Source organism: Lissotriton helveticus, chromosome 9 (assembly GCF_964261635.1).
Source record: "Lissotriton helveticus chromosome 9, aLisHel1.1, whole genome shotgun sequence".
NCBI lineage: Eukaryota > Metazoa > Chordata > Amphibia > Caudata > Salamandridae > Lissotriton > Lissotriton helveticus.
The window spans coordinates 774,145,971-774,165,506 of NC_136070.1; the positions used below are offsets into that span (position 1 = coordinate 774,145,971).

General features: G+C 44.5%; 1 protein-coding gene and 1 long non-coding RNA gene across 3 annotated transcripts in view; one reads left to right on the forward strand and one right to left on the reverse strand.

The window, feature by feature from the left end:
- Nucleotides 1–19,536, reverse strand: part of MARK4 (microtubule affinity regulating kinase 4) — an 811,738-nt gene that overhangs the window by 395,568 nt on the left and 396,634 nt on the right. For both annotated transcript variants that reach the window (XM_078660898.1, XM_078660899.1), the window contains exon 5: nucleotides 19,337–19,402. In XM_078660898.1, coding sequence (XP_078517024.1) covers nucleotides 19,337–19,402 — 66 coding nt within the window. The remainder of the gene's footprint in view (nucleotides 1–19,336; nucleotides 19,403–19,536) is intronic.
- The window catches only part of LOC144781859 (uncharacterized), a 302,411-nt gene that overhangs the window by 46,052 nt on the left and 236,823 nt on the right, over nucleotides 1–19,536 (forward strand). The gene's annotated exons all lie outside the window — the stretch shown is intronic.

Consider the following 19,536-nt stretch of genomic DNA (forward strand, 5'->3'; position numbering starts at 1 on the left):
GCTAAGCCTCGTTCCTGACTCTTTGGCTGTGGTTCCTGGGTTGGTGGTAGGAGGGCAGCTGCACTTCTTCCTGGATGCCTGGGTTCAGTCCTGTTCCGACGCATGGGTGTTGGATGTCCTGCGAGAGGGTTATTTGTTGGAGTTCTCAGTTCCCCCTCCGGACTCCGGTGTCCGCCCGACTCCCTGGCCTGCTTGCCGGTGCAAGAGGGCTCATCTCTCACAAGGGGTGGAGGCTCTTCTAAAGGGGGCCATTCAGGAGGTACCTCCTGCGGAGGTGGGGTCGGGCTTCTATTCCCTGATTTTTTTGTGCCGAAGGTTACGGGGAGTTACCACCTGGTTCTGGATTTGAGGGTTATGAACCGGTGGGTTCTGAGGATTCCCTTTTGCATGGAGACTCTGCAAAGGGTAATTCCTTTGGTCCTTCCGGGTCACTTCATGTGTACCCTGGATCTTCAGGATGCTTACTACCACGTTCCGGTGCATCCTCGGTCCCGTCGCTTCCTGCGGTTTTGTGTGCGGGGGCGTCACTTCCAGTTCCTGGTGTTGCCCTTCGGTCTGAGGTCAACCCCAAGGGTCTTTACGAAGGTGGTGGCTCCTTTGGTCGCCTGGCTTCATCTTCGGGGGGTGATGGTGTATCCCTACCTGGACGACTGGCTGATCCATGCTCCATCTCGGGTCCAGTTGTTGGAGGCCAGGGAGGTGGTTTGCTCTGCCTTATGTCAGCATGGGTTTCTGATCAACTTCCCGAAATGTCAGTTGTCCCCGTCTCAGGACTTGGTGTTCATTGGGGCCCGGTTTCGTACGAACCTCAACCGTGTGTTCCTGCCTGGCCCTCGTATCCTGACCCTGGTGTCCCTTGCTCGGCTGTTTCGGGCAGGGGGTTGTTTTCCTGTGCGCCTCTGGTTGCGTCTTATGGGTCTGATGGCGGCGACAGTCTTTACGGTGGCTTGGGCTCGGTTCCACCTGCGCCCTCTGTGGGGTTATCTTCTGTCCCGCTGGATTCCATTGTCCGGGAATTTGGAGTTCCTTCTGCCTGTTTCCCCTGTGGTCCTCCCGACTCTTCTTTGGTGGTCGACCCGGTTTCATCTGTCCAGGGGTCTCCCTTTGCAACCTTCACCTTCTCTGGTCTTGACTACGGATGAGAGCTGCCTGGGGTGGGGGGCGACCTTGGGGTCTCGGTCCCTTCAGGGTCGTTGGTCCGTCCTGGAGTATCGCCGGTCCTCCAACTGGAGGGAGTTGACGGCGGTTTTTCGGGCAGTGATGGGGTTTCGTGGCCTGCTCCTCGGTTGGAACGTTCTGGTGCGTTCCGACAATATGGTGACTGTGGCGTATCTGAACTATCAAGGGGGGGTACGTTCGGCCTCTCTGAACACTGTGGTTGTTCCCCTGTTCTGTTGGGCGGAGGGTCATCTTCTGTCTCTGACGGCGATTCACATTCGGGGAGTGGACAACTGTGTGGCGGATGCCCTGAGTCGTTGCTTTCCGGGGTCGTTGGAGTTATCTCTCACCCGGGTTGCGTTTCGGCTTGTGTGCGTGAGGTTTGGGCGTCCCTTTCTGGACCTCTTTGCCTCCCGGCTGAATGCTCAGCTGCCTCGCTTCTGCTCCCGGTTTCGGCAGGAGGGGGGTGGATGCCCTGTCGGTCCCTTGGCCGTCTTGCCTGCTTTTTGCCTTCCCTCCTCTGGTGCTGATTCCACGATTTCTGTCCCGCCTGTGTCTGGAGTCTCGGGAGGTGGTGGTGGTCCTGCCCTTTTGGCCTCGGAGGTCTTGGTTTCCGACGGTTCGTCTGTTGGTGGTCCAGGGCCATTGGTTTCTCCCCCTGTCCCCGTCTCACCTGCATTCGTCCCCGTCCCTGTCTCTTCTCCGGTTGCGGCTGTCGGTGTGGAGGTTGAGAGGCAGGGGTGGCGGCGACGGGGTTTCCCTGAGCATTTAGCTGTGGCTCTTCAGGGTTCCCGTAAGCCTTCTACCCCCAGGTCTTATGATCGTCATTGGGGTAATTTCAGTCGGTGGTGTACGGCGTTGGGCCTTTCCCCTTTGCATTGTTCCTTGCAGGCTTTGCTTAAATTTTTGTGGGAAGGTTTCGAGAAGGGTTGGGCTGTGTCCACTTTGCGGGCTCAGTGGGCGGCTGTGAGGGCGTTTCGTTCTCCGTGGGGTACCCTGTCGGATGGTGAGGACTTGGTTTCTCGTCTTCTTCATGGGTTTTCCCTTTCTCGTCCTGTGTCCAGGCCTTCTTTTCCCTTGTGGGATTTGCCTTTGGTCCTTCGGGCTTTGATTGGTCCTCCTTTTGAGCCTTTGTCGGACGTTGACTTGAAGTTTGTTACCTTGAAGGTTGTTTTTCTGGTGGCCATCACTTCTGCTCGGCGCCTTGGGGAGTTGGGGGCCCTGATGGCGCGTGAGCCCTTCTTGTCCTTTTCGGATGGTGGGGTGGTTCTTCGCCTTGATTCTTCCTTCGTTCCTAAGGTCGCTTCTCAGTTTCACCGGTCCCAGGAGGTGGTCTTGCCTGCGTTGGGCACGGTTTTGGATTCCCCGGGTGGTCCCTGTTGGTCCTTGCTGGATGTGTGCCGGGCTTTGCATCTTTATCTGGAGCGCACTTCGGCCTTTCGTGTTTCTGATTCCCTTTTTGTCTCCTTTGGGGCTGCTTCCCGTGGGCGTAGAGCTTCCTCTGTCTCGATTGGTCGCTGGCTGAAGCAGGTCATTTCTTCGGCCTACTCTCTTTCTGGTTCCCCCCCTCTGGTGGGGGTTCAGGGTCGTTCTACCAGAGGGGTGGCGGCGTCTTGGGCGGAGGTCCGGGGAGTTCCTCTCTCTGAGATTTGTAGGGCGGCCACTTGGGCTTCTCCCAATACTTTCATCCGGCATTATCGCCTTCCTAAATTTGCTGGGTGAGGATGGCGGTTTTGCTTTGGGGGTGTTGAGTTGTGTTCGCCCTTGATTTCTGTGTTGTCAATAAATCTCTGGGTTTCTGTGCTGTCCTGGTGGTTTGTTGTGTTTTTTTTCTTGGGGATGAAAGCCGGGTTGCTGCTTTGGTATGTCTCATTTGTCAATGAAGGTGTCGAGGACGGAGGGACCTGGGGGTAATGTCCTATTACGTATGGTAATCTTCATTACTCCGGGTCCTGTAGTCCTAGACACCTTCATGATTTCCCTCCCTCCCTTTGTGCCGGCCTTCATATTGGGCTTGGTATTTCAGAGGGAATGCTGGGACTTGTACCCTTTTGTACTCCCGGCGGGAGGGGGGGTGGGGGTAGGTCCAGCATTCCTTCTTTCTTTTTTTCTGTCGGAGATATATATAGATCTCATTTGTCAATGAAGGTGTCGAGGACTACGGAACCCGGAGTCATGAAGATTACCATACGTAATAGGACATTTATAATGGCAATAGCTTAAACTTTTGCAAATGACTTTTGAGAAGATTATGTTCAGTGTATTTTATTGTGACGAAAATCCAAGAACAGAAGTGAAATATTAACATCTTTTTGTGACATTTGTAATAAAGCTTGAAACATTGAGAGAACATATTTGAACCAGTTGTTGTTGAATGGTTGCACAGATTGATGCTGTGGTGGTGGTGAGTGATGTTGTGGTGGCGATGAGTGATGCTGTGGCGTTCAGTGATGCTGTGGTAGCGCATAGTGATGTTGTGGTGGTGCTGAGTGATGCTGTGTTGATGCGATAGAGGGAGGGAGATAGATAGAGGGAGGGCATAGAGGGAGGGCGATAGATAGAGGGAGGGAGGGTGATAGAGTGAGGGAGGGCGATAGAGTGAGGGAGGGCGATAGAGTGAGGGAGGGCATATATAGAGTGAGGGAGGGCGATATATAGAGTGAGGGAGGGCGATAGAGTGAGGGAGGGCGATAGAGTGAGTGAGGGCGATAGATAGAGTGAGTGAGGGAGATAGATAGACAGACAGAGTGAGGGCGATAGATAGAGAGATAGATAGATAGATAGATAGATAGATAGATAAAGTGAGGGCAATAGATAGATAGATCAATAGATCTATAGAGTAGGGGCGATAGATATAGTGAGGGCGATAGATACAGTGAGTGCGATAGATAGATAGATAGATAGATAGATATGTGGTTGTGTGTGGTTGTGTGTGTGCTTGTGTGTGTGGTTGTGTGTGCTTTTGTGTGTGGTTGTGTGTGTGGGGTTGTGTGTGTTGTGTTTGGGGTTGTTTGTGTGGTTGTGTGTTGTGTTTGGGGTTGTGTGTTTGGGTTGTGGGGTTGTGTGTGTGGTTGAGTGTGGTTGAGTGTGTGCTTGTGGTTGTGTGCCTGTGGTTGTGTGTGGTTGTGTGTGTGTGTAGTTGTGTGTGTGTGTGTGTGTAGTTGTGTGTGTGGGGGGTTGTGTGTGTGGGGGGTTGTGTGTGTGGGGTGTTGTGTGCGTGTGTGGGTGGGTTGCGTGTGTGCGGGTTGCATGTGTGCGGGTTGCATGTGTGCGGGTTGCATGTGTGCGGGTTGCATGTGTGCGGGTTGTGTGTGTGCGGGTTGTGTGTGTGCGGGTTGTGTGTGTGGGGTTGTGTGTGGGGGGGGTTGTGTGTGTGGGGGGGGGTTGTGTGTGGGGGGGGTTGTGTGTGGGGGGTTGTGTGTGGGGGATAGTGTGTGTGTGGGGTTGTGTGTGTGGGGTTGTGTGTGTGGGGTTGTGTGTGTGTGGGGTTGCGTGTGTGGAGTTGTGTGTGTGGGGTTGTGTGTGTGTGTGGTTGTGTGTGTGGTTGTGTGTGTGTGGTTGTGTGTGTGTGTGGTTGTGTGTGTGTGGGGGGGTGTGTGGGGGGGTGTGGGGGTGGGGGGTGGGGGTGGGGTTGTGTGTGGGGTGTGTCTGTGTGGGGGGGTTGTGTGTGTTTGGGGTTGTGTGTGTGGGGTTATGTGTGGAGTTGTGTGAGTGGGGATGTGTGTGTGTGGGGTTGTGTGTGTGTGGGGTTGTGTGTGTGTGTGGGGGCGGTTGGGTGTGTGTGTGTGTGTGTGTGTGGGGGGGGGCGCGGTTGTGTGTGGGTTTGTGTGTGTGGGGGGTTGAATTATCATTTAACTTGCAACCGAGCAGCTTCTGTTCACAAGCTTGAAAGCAGCAGTTACATAAATCGGGAGCTGCAGCATGCCCATGGCTCGCCAGTGCATGTTGCAAATGAAACCAAGCATAATGTGTTCGAATCGCATTACAAAGAAATGCAATAAGAGGGGGGTGGGAGGGGGACGAAATGGAGAGGGCTCCGACACAGAGAGCCAGAAGATGATTCATTTGAAATAAGGCTCACCGGTTCTCTGTTCACTCTGAACTGCTGCTCATCTGTGCCTGACGAGGGATCTGTATCCCTAACTGCTGATTGTATCCCGCTTCTGCTGCCAGAGCTGACGCTCGTGTTCCTTTTGTGCCCCGTGGTGCGCCTCCCCTTGACTCGCTGGTGTGAGCGTGAGCTGCAATCTGCAAGCTCTGCCCTTCGCTCCCAGCTGGAGTCAGTAGGGTCGAGGCCAGGGTAAAAGAACTACAGCGCGTCAAGCCCGGGGGACTGCGAGGACCAGAAATCCCAGCTGGGGTCAGCTGGTTCCTCTTCCCCCAGGCGACACGCCCATCTGAGTCACAACTATATACTACAACCGGGTAAACGCGTAGCGGGACGCGTGCGGGACCAAGCGCGGGGCTAAGCCCGGGCAAAGGGCGGGCCGTCTGTGGCCGTCCGGGGACGACCGAGGACGGGACGGGCCACCCCATTTACGCTTGGCCATTGAGGATCTACCAAACCTATACTCCGAAACCAATTCGTAAATACATCTTAAGTTTGACGGAAAATTTTCTATAAGACATCTGAAATAAAGATCCTATAATTAAATAAAATCAACTGCGGCTAACATACCATTAATTAGACCTCTGATCCCAAATATGAGGGCTGTAAAAAAACTTCGCTCACGAACAATTTATATGAGGCGTATGGGGACTGAAACAGCTGTTAGAAAGACTGCAGATAATTCATTGAAACCTGGCCAAATTTCAAGTACTCCAGCTATAAACACGTATTTTTCTACCCTTTCTAAGAAAAAAACTGTATCTTCACTTTCAACTGAAAACCAAAATAAGCTAGAACCTTCTATAAATAAGGAAAATTACGATTCTCTACCTCTCTTCGTCCAGATTATTGACAATCAAGGACAGACAAAATCTGAAAGTAATTTGGCAAATATTTCTTTCACTGGGAAAGGCCAAAATCCTCCCGTAGATACGGCTCAAATAACCCCTATAATACCAATAAGTAAACAGGATTATGAGTTACCCTCTGATGTGTTTATAAGTATGAATATGAAGCCAGAACAAGATAAATCTGAAATAATATTGAGCCAAATACATCCTTTAACCAGCTCACCAGAAAAATCCCCTATCCTATACCCTAACCAGGCCAACTTTACTGATCCAATTTTTTCACATTTAACCTTTGGAAATACTACTTCTCCTCTCTCAAAGGCGCTTTTTACACTGCAAGAAATCTTGGAATCAGTGCTTACTCATCTTGGTCAAATTCTTGCTAATTCCGATGACACTTTGGACGTGCAAATAGGAATACTGAAATACTTGGTTGAGGAAAAAAAGAAAATATTCCAAAATAAATACATATCAAAAAAACCTGATTCACTCGAAACATTAAAAGATGAAGATCTTCAAAACAATGTAAATATAACTCCAAAACAGCGAGAAGCTAGTACACAAACGAATAACATAGCAAAAATTGTGACCAAAACAAAGGAACTAAGAAAGAAGAATAAACCTCTTATTACATATTCTCTTAAAAAATTGTTTAAAGAAGAATCGGAAACCATTACTGGAAATAGTAATAAGCATTTTCCTATCTTTTCGTACAAAGTGTCTAACAACAAGCAGGATCAGGGTATTAGGGACAACAAAGTAGAGCCATTGGGCGTTACTGCTGAACAGAAAAATAGTCAACAAGAACAGTCTGAAAAAAGAAATGAGAGGGAAAATGCTAGGGGGAAGAAGAAGAGAAAACCACTAAGGAGAATACAGAGGAAAAAAGGGAATAAACTGAAATTTCAAAAATTCACTCCCAAAATCTTGATGAACTCTTCAGAAATTCAAAAATCTCCGCTGTTAACACATCTGAACCCAAAAGCTGAAGAATTCTGTCCAGTGGTAGAATATAGAACAACAGAACGAAATTCTAAGGCTACTGAAGAAGCGAATAATATTATTACGCAACCATGGGAAGGAATTCCATCTAAGCACTTAATTATAGAGGAACTGTTTCCTATTGACAAGATGCCATTGAATCGCGGTAGAATACTGAATCTTTTACAAGAAATGCCACCTCTGATCTCTCTGACAAGCAATGAAATTGATCTAGTTCTCTTTCCAAATAAAGAGAATAAGAAACTAGCACAGGTATCCTTTTTTTCGCCAGTTCTGCCTGGAATCATACTCAGGGAGAAGGAAATTCTTCATAAAAACGGCTACGATGTAATATCCGTAGTGGAACCCACACCTACTAATAATTTAAACAAAGGTATCCTAGGACAAACTAACCGAAGAAACGAAATCACTAGTACACTCTGGGGAGAAACAGTATCAAATTCCACAAGAAAAGACTCGCTAAAAATACAAGTAAAGCAAGGTGAGAGGTCAGTATGGTCCAGGGATTTAAGACCTACCGATAATGAGAACTCAACAAAATCTTGGGCATGGTTATCAGAAACCTTAAATAGTAAAAAATCTGTTAAACCTCAAAAATATCAAGTTTAGCAAAGGTCTGACGCTACTGTCCTGGAATTTGGCTGGGAAGACGGACAAAAAAATGAAGTATGTAACTGAAATCCTCCCTGACATTATTGGTTTACAGGAAACGTGGAACATTAACCCTTTTAAACAAAAAGGATACTATGTATTTGAAACCTTGGCAAAAAGATCTAGAAGGGGCCATGCCAAAGGCGGTCTAGCAATCTTATTAAAAGAAGATTACTCTTGGTCACAGGAAATAATTAATACAAATACGGATAATTTACAATGCTTAAAGGTATCTCTTAAATCCCAAATATCAGCCACTTTTTTACTACTCTTCAACATCTATGCGCCTCCCAGCATCAACTGCGATCTGTTGTTTGAACGCCTAATGGAGACCATCTCTCAAATTATTGAAGACCAACTCAATTTGCCTTATATTATAATGGGAGACATGAATGCAAAAATGTCAAACTGCGAAATAAAGAAAAGGGCTCTCCTCTTCAATGAGGAATCTTTGGAAACATCACTCCCTGTACTCCCAAAAGGAATGAAATCTGATAGGAGAGGTCGCGCATTATTATCATTTCTCCCAAGAATCAACGGGACAATTTTAAATGGTAATATACATGGTGATAAACCAGCATCGTATACGAGGCAGGGTAATGGATCTCCCTCTATCCTTGACTATTTCATATGTGGGATCGGAGAAAAAGATCGAATGAGTCAACTTTCGATCACATTCAATGAGGAAAGTGATCATGCTATCCTATGTCTATCAACTGAATGGATTGTACAAGCCACTTTCCAGTATCAGCCGATATTTCATCAAACCAAACTGGAAGTAAACGCAACGAGGGGCCGAATTTATTGGGGGACAGAAAATTTGGACCACGTGAGGCTATTGGTCTCCCAAACTAATCTGTTGACTACTACATACTCAGCCGATCTTATAAAGAACTTTGACTGCATATTAAATAGGCTGAAATATGCACTACAAAGTAAGTTAGAACAAACAAAATTAAGGAAAAGCAAACGAAGTAGTAAACATAAAAATTCAAATAAACCAGTCGTAAAACAAATCAACAGGTTGATACGTGCCCAGTTTTTGAATTTCTCATTTACAAATAAAAAGGAAATCAATAGATTAAAAAATCAAATACGACGAGAAAAAACTAAACAGAAAAAACTGAAGCAGGACACCAATTGGATTGAAATCCAACAAGCAGCTAAACAAAAGAACCAGCGCAAATATTGGGCCCTGATTGCAATAATGACTGGAACCAAGAAAAAGTTAGAATCAACTCCTGTTACAGAAGAAGACTGGGAAATTTACCTTCGAGAGCTATATAGTCCAAACAAGTTGATTAATAATGGTGAGGCTGAAGTACAATGTTTGGGAAAGAATGACATAAAAATTAATAAAACGTCGGCAGTGTCTGTCTCTACGATCATAAGAAGGGCAAGAAGTACTGGTGCGTCGGGACCCGATCAGATACCTATCAAGGCCTATCAAATTGACCACAAAGAGTGGGGACGGCTGCTCTCGCCACTATTTAACTATATAATCGATAGTGGCAAAATGCCAATCTCCTGGAAGGGGAGTATAATTATCCCGATCTATAAAAAAGGAAAAAGAAGCATTCCGGGAAACTATAGGCAAATTGCCCTCATGGATGCTGTCGGGAAGATTTTTGCTGCAGAAATATTGGATAGGCTGAAAACTTGGGCATTTTCCCTGGGTTTAATCCCTAAGTTTCAGTCTGGATTTCGTCCAAACCATGCAGTGACTGACAATGTAGCGATCTTCCAAACCATTCTGGATAAATATGTATCAGGGAAAAAGCAAACCATCTATGCAGCGTTCATAGACTACTCGACGGCCTTCGATCGAGTAGATAGACCGACCTTGTGGTCAAAACTGAGAAGAATGGGCATACCGGAACAGCTATTGCTTTTAATAGTGAATCTTCACAGCGACACCTGGTGCCGTATCCAAATGGGGAGCGATAAGGGTCTATCAAGGGTATTTCACACATCAAATGGCTTAAAACAAGGGTGCCTCTTGGCTCCAATTTTATTTTCTTTGTACTTAAGTGATTTACCATCCAAACTACAACAATGTTTAAGTACGCCGCCAAAGATAGCCAATGAGTATATTCACTCCCTGCTGTACGCGGACGACATTGTCTTGTTCGACCTAACACCATTCGGACTTCAAAATCTCCTAGACACTTTACATCAGTACTCCAGGAAAAATTTCCTAATCCCAAACATAAGTAAGACCAAAGTGGTTGCTTTCTCAAACCAGAAGAAAAGGGTGAGATACGAATGGAAGTTGGGAGGGGAGAAAGTAGAGCAGGTAAAGGAATATACTTACCTGGGCAGAATTTTTTCGCAAAACACGAGTAACAACAGTCAAATTAAACACTTAAAAAGGAAAAGTGACCTACATGCTGGGGCTTTGTCCCGCCTATATTCTGCTACTGGACATAGGCACTTTTCGGCACTAATTCAAGTTTATCGAGCGAAGATTCCGCCGGTCATTTCCTATGCTTCGGAATACATTCCTATTAATCAATGGACATATATGAACTTAATTGAAGGTAAAATACTAAAAAACTTACTGAAGATCTCCACATCTACTCCAGTACAGGCGTTGAGACTGGAATGTAACATCACGAGTGCCTATGCTACAGCTGTAGCTAGTATCATAAGGTGGGCTTATAACCTTCTCCACTCTAAAGAAGGCACTCTCCGAAGTTTACTAAAAATTGAGACATTTAACATCGGTTCTACCAATCTCACTTTTTCAAAAAACATGCGAGAGGCCTTTCAGCTTGCTAAAGTAAGTGTGGAAATATTGTCTACATGGTCTCCAGCCCAACTCAAACTATTTTTAAAAAAATTCACCCCTAAATTGAGTTATGACATTGACCACTCACATTGTGTTAGTTTATCTTTGTATAAGACCTATGCAGACTCCCATGAATATAAGCAATATCTGCCCTATCTAGACTATACCCTCATACACGGTGCAAGGCGCGCAATTATGATGCTGCGTCTGGGAACCCTTCCTGTACTAACTTTTATCTCTTCCTGGAGATCAGATAAGACAGCTTTATGTACCTTTTGTCAAGGGGGCAATCAGAATTTGGAACATCTTCTTTTTATATGTCCTAATACAGTAATTGTGAAGGCAAGGTTATTATGTCTTATACCCATTTACCGATCATGTAGGATCGTAAACTCAAAGGACTTTTTATTAATTTGTAAAAACCCCCCAAATGAATATGTTTGCTATAGAATTTTTAAGTTTTTGAAAATTTCATTGAAAATGTATTAAATGAGAATGTATAATGTATATATTTTATTTTGTGGTCCTCAATAGAGTACCGTTACAAATAAACTTTTTTTGACTTTGACTTTGAGGCTTTGATTAGAGAACGGGCGCGGAGCCAGGTGGAGCGGACGTGGGTGGGGGCATAGAAGGAAACTACTAGAATTCGTGAAAAGTGAATGGCAGAGCAGGAAGGTGCGACTCGGGGGGCGGGACGGGGCACAGCAGTAGCACAACTGGGGGAAGCATTTATTAAAAATAAAACAAATAAAAAAGGAATGACTACGGTGGTTGGGGCGGGGAAGACAAGAACTGCAACAGACGGAGATGTGTTTTTATCTACTGTTTATAGGGAGTGTTGTTATCTGTCTCGCTCTCGCTCCTCCTGTCTGTTTGTCTACCTCTTTCTGTCTGTCTGTCTGCCCGCCTCTCACTGAGCATCGGAGTGCCTGCCACTCAGGGCCACACGCACCTCTCTTTTTGGCAAATAACGCTTGTGCGTCGGGGTTAAACTTGGCAAACTCTAAATACAATACATTATGTTAAAAACCCTCCCATGCCACGCAAGAGAGTGAATTATTAAATAGGCTTCTATTTAATTACGAGAGAGAATTGTTGTAGTCCAATCAACTGACAAGTTATAAGAGAGCAGAAGGGAAAGGAGGGTGCTGTACATATAACGTTGACAGGAAGAGGGAAGACAAATAGAATAAAGTGCGTGTGAGAGACAGGGAATACGAGAAAGAGAGAAACAGGAAGGGAAGAATTGAGACATTGAAAGGAGTGGTCAAGAGAAGAGAAAGAAAAAACTGGAGGTTAGAGAGTGGGACAGCGCGAGGATGCAAAAACGGATGAGAAGAAAAGGAGAGACGAGCCACTGGTAAGGGAAGAGAGCGAGGGCTCGTGTGTGAGAGTATGAGAGAGAAGTGCTAAAACAGTGACCAGGGAGGAGAGACCCTGGGGGGTGAGTGCGATAAATTAATTTTTTTAAAAATAAACGCGAGTTGTGCGAGGAAAAGGAGAGAGGGAGAGGGAGGGAGGGAGGGGGGGAGGGGCGGATTGTCGCTGCCCTAAAAGGATGTTCTGGCATTGCGCGGAGGGGGGCTGGGAGCGGCTTCCTTTGAAGTCTGATTGGGGGCGGGGGAGCTGCAGCCTTTGAAGTCTGATGCCGAGGCACAGACACATAGAGGTGTGTGATGTTTGATTTGGCTGGCGATGATGTGCAAGCGCCTGGCTCACATGAACTGTACGCGATCCGCAGCTTGGTAGACTTTTCGGACCACTTACTATAATCTCGCCTATCAATACCTACGGGATAGAATAGGCGAGACCTAAAAAGGACAAAAACAGGGCTCATGAGCAAAACATGGAAAAACAGGGCAGAGAAGAAAGAAAGTGCGGTAAATCCCTAATCGAGGTCTCACCGGGTGGGGGCTCATTCCTCTTCTCTAGATCGTGAGACTGTGGATTCATGATTAGAAATAAAAATTGTGCATCAAGATATCCTCCCCTACATCAGGGACTAATATATTGCGCTTTATATTTTCAGAATTATAAGTTGTAACATCGAAGGCCATTCTTACGAGGTTGGTGACACCGATGGCTCAATTTTATAGCACAATTCAATGAAATATGTTTATTTGTCTATATACAGCTTCAATACCCAAAGAAGCCAGGAGTTCATGACAACATTCATGTGAACAACACAAAAGATAGTGCCTCTAAAACTCTCTTACAAGATATGGCCTCACTATAGCTTATACAGCTGGTGGACAGCCCCACCATATCATTGATCTGGTGTTCAGTAACATAAAAGCACTCTAGCTTGAGACCCTTATTCCCGTAATCTGGTCAGACCATTTTATGATTCCCTTTAGGCACCCAATAACTCCCTCAATTTCATCCACTCCATCTGTCAGGTGATTAGATTGTGCCTGGCATAATCTAAATAAAGAAGGGTGGCAACAGGCCTTGGAAACTCTATCACCAGAGGATGCCACAAGGGCAACTCTTCAATGCAATTGTTGGATCACAGAATCACTTGATACATTTTTCCCAAGTAGACTGAGAAAACTTGTAAACCGAAAACATAAATCTCCTTGGTTCAATGCCCAGTTCCCTTCTCTGAAAAATGAATGCAAATGGATGGTGAGGAAATGGAGAAAGTCTTTTGATGATTTAAGTAAAGCGAACTACAGGAAAGCTTCTAGGGTATACCACTCAGAAATTAAAAAGACTCAAGCCATTTTTTTTAAACCAAAATTTCTAACTCTGCTAACTCCCCCAAATACATGTTTAGGATCCTCAAAGACATTATGGTACCACCCACAGAATGCCCCATGTAAAATGACTCCGTCTAGCACAGTAATGATCTGGCACGCTTCTTTCAAAGAAAAGTAGTGGACATCTATTCCTCTTTGCCAGAGAAGAATGGTTCCCCTCTCTCTGACAAGATCAACACTAGGGCCTTTTCCCTCAAGATATCTCCATCCGCGTCAACAATGGAACAGCTCTCATCATTTCCTCAACTTACGGGGGATTTGGGTAGGGAGCTGTCAAGCATGGTAAAATCAGGTTCCCTCCTGCACCAAACTCCTCATCACATCCTTCAAAAAGGAGATGACTGCATTGTCCCTGTGCTGACAAAGCTGTTAAACTTCTCTCTTTTAAGAGGTTAGGTTCCGCAGCCTTGGAAACATGCTATATTTAGACCACTCTTGAAGAAGCCCTCCCTTGGCCCGCTGTGTCTGAACAATTATAGGCCCATCTCTTTGCTTCCAGGAGTGGTTAGGGTCCTGGAAAACATGTTAATAAAAATCTCTCCACCTACCTGGAATCACAATCAGTGCTTCACCCTACCCAGATAGGGTTTTGACCACAACACAGCACTGAGTGTGCTTTGTTGGCGGTGGTCGAATAACTAAGAAAACTTCTGGATAGGGTTGTTCTGCAGACATTATCCTTCTTGATGTAAGTGCCGCCTTGGACACCGTAGACCATGCAATCCTCATCTAGAAAATCTCCAACGTAGGTGTCAAGGGCAGAGCCCTGAAATGACTCTCCTCCTTTCTGAAGGATCGAACCTTTCAGGTTCTAGATCAATCATACTATTCGACTAGTCTTCCCTTCAGTTCTGGAGTGACACATGGTTTCTCCCCGAGTCCCACGCTCTTTAATCTGTATTTGCTCACCCTTGCCAATTTTGTGCAGTCGTTTGGACTGTCATTGGTGTCCTATGCCAATGACACCCAGCTGGTCATGTCTATTTCATAGGACCAGACGTGCATTCATCTATCCCTCACTTCATGCCCGTAGCCAGTTGGATGGCCAGCTGCAAATTTAATCTTAATGAGGAAAAGACAGAAATCATGATGTTGAACAATAACCCTCGGGGCAGTCTCCAGAGGCCCATTCCAGACTGTCTAAGTAAGCTACAGACCCCCACAGGCCCTATAAGGAGCCTAGGAGTATAGCTGGACCCCAAACTTAGATCACCAGGCTAGGAAAATATCTGCAAGTTGCTATGTCACCCTGAGATCATTGGGAAAAATACTTATGTTCCTTCCTGTCTCAGCCAGGAGAATCATTGTCCATGCCCTAGTACTAGCACGCTTAGATTACAGCAATGTCTTATACCTTGGCTCACCAACTTATGTGGTCAAAAGGCAGCAAACGGTGCAGAACGTGGCAGCTCGATTGCTCACAGACCACCCAGATATCAACCAGCCACCAAAGAACTACAGGATCTCCACTGGCTGCAGGTAGGGTGCAGTTTAAGTCATTATGCATCATTCACAGGGCAATAAACAGTAAGAGACCCCCACTGCTGCGCTCCATACCCTCTCCCTATGTACCCAGTAGGTCTCTTAGATCAGCCTCTGCCCACCTACTAAAGGTCCCCAGAATTGGGAAGATCGCTCAGGGGTGGACGCTCCACGTCTTTCCTGGCATCCAAGCTCTGTAATTCTCTTCCCCTGCAGCTAGATCATCTGGAGCAAGAACCCCAGTTCCATAAAGCCTGGAAGACCTGGCTATTCAAGGAATAATGTCAAACTTGGGCCAATATATGGTAGCTGTGAAAGCACTGGGAAGCGTATGAGTAGCCATGCGCTACACAAAAACCACAGAATAGAATAGAACAGAGTTCTCCTTGTCGATCTTAATATTTCAGGAAAGATTTTAAAAATGTAAAAAGGTAATAACCATTTACGCATATAAACGAAACATGATAGATTTTGTTCCCTCTACCTGTAAAAATCACAAGTATTTTGTACTTCTACCTTGTTCCAAAAAGCAAATAAACCACTAGGGTAACATTCCTGATTTAAAATTCTAATAAAATCGAGTACTTTTGCTTCCAAAGAAGCATTCAAATATAATTGTGTTCAAGGTTGTCTGAGAGACAAATTGAGAGCAAGCATTTAACAGTCAGAGTATGACAGAGCCATCTCAAATTTTAATTTTTTCACTACACTGTTTCATCAAGATTTCTAAGAACGAAAATGCATGCATCTCAGATCTCATCAGATTAATTTTACCTAACATGATTTTCAACAAAATACTGTAGTCCAAGAAGCCATCCTGAGCTTTTCCAATTTTATATAAATCAAATTCCTTAGGGACACAAGTCAGGCATGGAATAAATGATATTTCAAGATCTGACCACAGCCTTTGACCATTACCACCGCCATCCCCAGATCCAGCAGGATACCTTAAATGGACATCTGGTCTTTCAGACGGGCATGCTTTCTAGATCTGAACTTTGATGGCACAGAGAGAGGATAAATATCTAGACCCGAGGCATTCCACCCGTGAAGCAGAAAAGGTGAGATTTGTGCCTCCAATATTGTATTGAAATTCATATGTTCTTTCCAATTGAGGCTAAAAATACAAACTTTTTGTTGTGTTTCTTACGTTTATTTTGCAAATTTCTTCACTTCCTTGGTTCCAATCAATACCATTGTGAGCTCACCTCAATAGATTCTGGAATGTTGGTAGTTGTTTAGATGTGGGAAGACAGTTGAAGTAGGGAGGTGGCAATACAATCTTGTCTTTCTGACCAACTTAACCTGTCTGTAATTTTCGTTCAATTAACCTATTCTCATCAAATCTGCTTTGTAACTAAATATTCCACAACAAGTTACTAGATAGGATATTCCTGGGTATTTATACTAATGGACAATTGCCAAAGGTTGTCAATGCATTATTATTTTGAATCTCGACACCTTTCCACACCTTAGAAAGAACATCATATTTCTTTTGAGTACATTAGTTTAAAAAAAAAGTTTTTTCTTAGTTAGAAACAAAGGGTTTTACGGTTGCCAATAAGTGCTCGTGGAGTTAAGTCTGAGCGAACGAGCTCATCTGTGTACACGAGTACCAATATCTTGTTTAAATCCAGTGGACCATTTAGTTTCATCAGAATATTACTTTGCACGACCTACCTCAATAAATACCCTTATGCAGTTCCATCAGAGGGGAGGTGCTTAGGTATACCAATTTTATATCAATATTACAAAGATGTGGCCTTGTCCAAGTAATTACTGGCATTAGAAAAAATCGGTATAGGCTACATAAACTTTGGTATGGGACACCATAACAATCCATCAGAATCATTTATAAGGCGCAATACCTGATTTGCCCTTTTTTTTTTTTATTATAGAGTCTTACCTTCAAGTTCGAGAAAAAAGGGCTCCAAAAAACAACCAAAAGATTTGTATATACGGTTGGGTGTACCTTTTTCTTGCACTTATTCAATGCAGTATGTTCATATTTTGCTATAATGTTATGAGGCTGTAATATTCGCCTCAAAGGCAAAGGAGCCCACCCAATCTCAGAACTTGTTGTCCTACTTCTTTTCAGGTCAGATGGGGCCAATCTGCTGAGAAAATGTTAATTGGCCGGCTGAAAGTGCACCTTGCGATAAAACCATTTCACAATCGCAGGTATACTTCAGGAAAGAAAACGGTGCAATTTCCAGTTAGTCTCCTCCAATATTGAGGTTCTCAAATTGGACAGCTCTTTAGTATGATGTTTACGCTACGCAAATGATACAGTATTTGCTGCATGAACAGAAAAACTCTTTTTTAAAAGTGGATTCCTAAATTTTAGAACTATTTTGGAGCTTAACACCTGAAATTGAATGTGAACTTGATAGTTGGCTATTCCAACATGCAGAGAAGATCATTTAGGATTAGCAAAGGGCTAAACATGCTTTATAACATTCTAACATTTACTGTTCCTAGTCTCATGCTAGAGGTTGCACCCAACATGTCGATCGGGCGTTCACATCAGGTCAGGCTGGGTCATCGAACGTCATTTCTGACCCTAGTCACACTTAGCAGCACCCTGCACATCACAAGAACATGGGATCTCAGGGTCTCGTGGTGCAGGACAAGGTCTATTCAGACAATAAAGCCTACTTCTTACTCAAAAAAGCTAAGCATATAGATCTCCCCCACAGCTGTACAGATCTTTTTAAATAAAGCCTTAAAGAACGACAGCCAGGAATCAGTCTCTGGTCTGGTGCCATCTTTACGGAAGGGTGCAGAGCTCCACCAGTCAAAAATTACACTTTGGATTAGCAAGAGGGTCTCCCCCATATCTAATCTTGGGGACTATGGGCATCTTATCTAATAATGTCCAACTCAATCTGTCACCTAGACTTTTGGAGGGAAAGTTTTCTTTGTAGAGCAAGTTGGCCACATCTCCATGACAATCATCTGGGGCGTGAAACTGCCACCGTAGCAACTCTTTCTGGTGAAAGCCCCTGAAACAGGCTGGAAGGAGACATCAGCCTAGTCGTTTCAATGAGGTTTGTCCATTTGACCAGGCCCCCAACCCACTGTTTTTTCCAAATACTGCTCTCCCTTAGGTCACACCTTGGCCTGCTGCAACTGGTTCTACGTTTTAGTCATAGCACAAAAGGTTATTCCTCAAAATGTGCATCAAAGGACAGGCAGTGAAGATGACTTTATAGTGAATTCTAAAGCAAGGTTAGGAAAAAAGACTTGCACCTCGGAATCAGCTGGTGCCGTCTGTTAGCAGCGTTACAGCCCAGGGGATGGTAGCCACACAAGCTGAAAGAAATCACTTTGGAGGTCCCCATATCCTAATAAAGTCTAGCACACTCTCAGTGAGCAACATGCCACAGTGCACAACACACAGAAAACATACTGGGTCAGCTAGTATGGTTAAAGTTCGAAGCAGATGATCACAACGCTGAGGGACATTTCTATGTCGCTATCAGCCAGAATAATATTTGGTCAGAATTTGGGCAAATTAAAAAATCCTAGCTAAGAGTTATTAACAAATCTTATTGAGATTTAGAAGAAAAAGAAATACTGACCACAAGTCAACAAGTCATAGCGATTCAACATATGAACTGGAAAAAACACGAGGTATGGTGGAAATCTGGATTGGGCTACTCCACCTTACCTACAACACTATACACCAAATTTATATTGAGAATTTCCCAACTTAATATCTTCTCGTTATCGTTATTAACATGTCTGCAAATGCAAAGGACTGACTGTGAAGGATGAAGATTATTTCTTTTCTTAACTGAGAAATAACTGGCTGGTACCTCTGTAGAAACCCATAGCAGATCAAAAGAACAGAGGGTGTGAATTTCCGTAAAAACACTTTTGATGGCACAGAAATGTTGTGCAGCAAATCATATATGGCAGAAACGGATGGACATTAATTAGGCAAATTGTACAATACAATGGAATGGAGGAGCATATAAGGTGGGGATATTAGATAAAGGTCAGAAAATGGAGACTAAAACAAACAGGCAAACGAGAATAGACCGTGAAGAGAGAGAAAAAGGAAATATTACAAGATAATGAAATTAAACTGAAAGAAAAAAGAACAATTAGGTAAAGCTAGGGTAAGGCAGTATAGGTTTACAGGGGGCAGAAAAAAACCGCAAAACAGCTGAGAGGATAGTGAAAATTGATGGAAAGTAGAAGGAAACATAGCATTAAAAATAAGAAACATAGGAAATTTGGTTATAGAACAGAAAAAAAGAATTTCAGTTGAAACCAAGAGTACGGTCTCAGTCACTTGACATGCATGGCCAGGACGTAAACGTCTACGTACCGGTCCTATCTTTTCACATTTACAATGCAGTCCATAGACGTATCCTGCCCCTGTTACAAGCCTGTCTGCTTGTAGCAGTATATGCAAGAATTCTGGTCAAAGATTACTCACACTGAGAATGGATCAATGCACACACTCCTCTTCTTTTACATAAATTCAAAATTTCCTTCTGGAAAAGTGTATACTCACCACCACTGGCATACTCCATCACCAGGTACAGCGTTTTCTCCGTCTCGATTACCTCAAAAAGTTTGACTGCAAAAAACATAATGTAACACATAGGAATAATGCACAGAGAATCTCAAGGGGCTTCTTTATCATGGATATCAATCTCCACCCAGACCAATGTTACTTCAATAGGAGCAGAAAGAGAACCAACACGTAGGTGT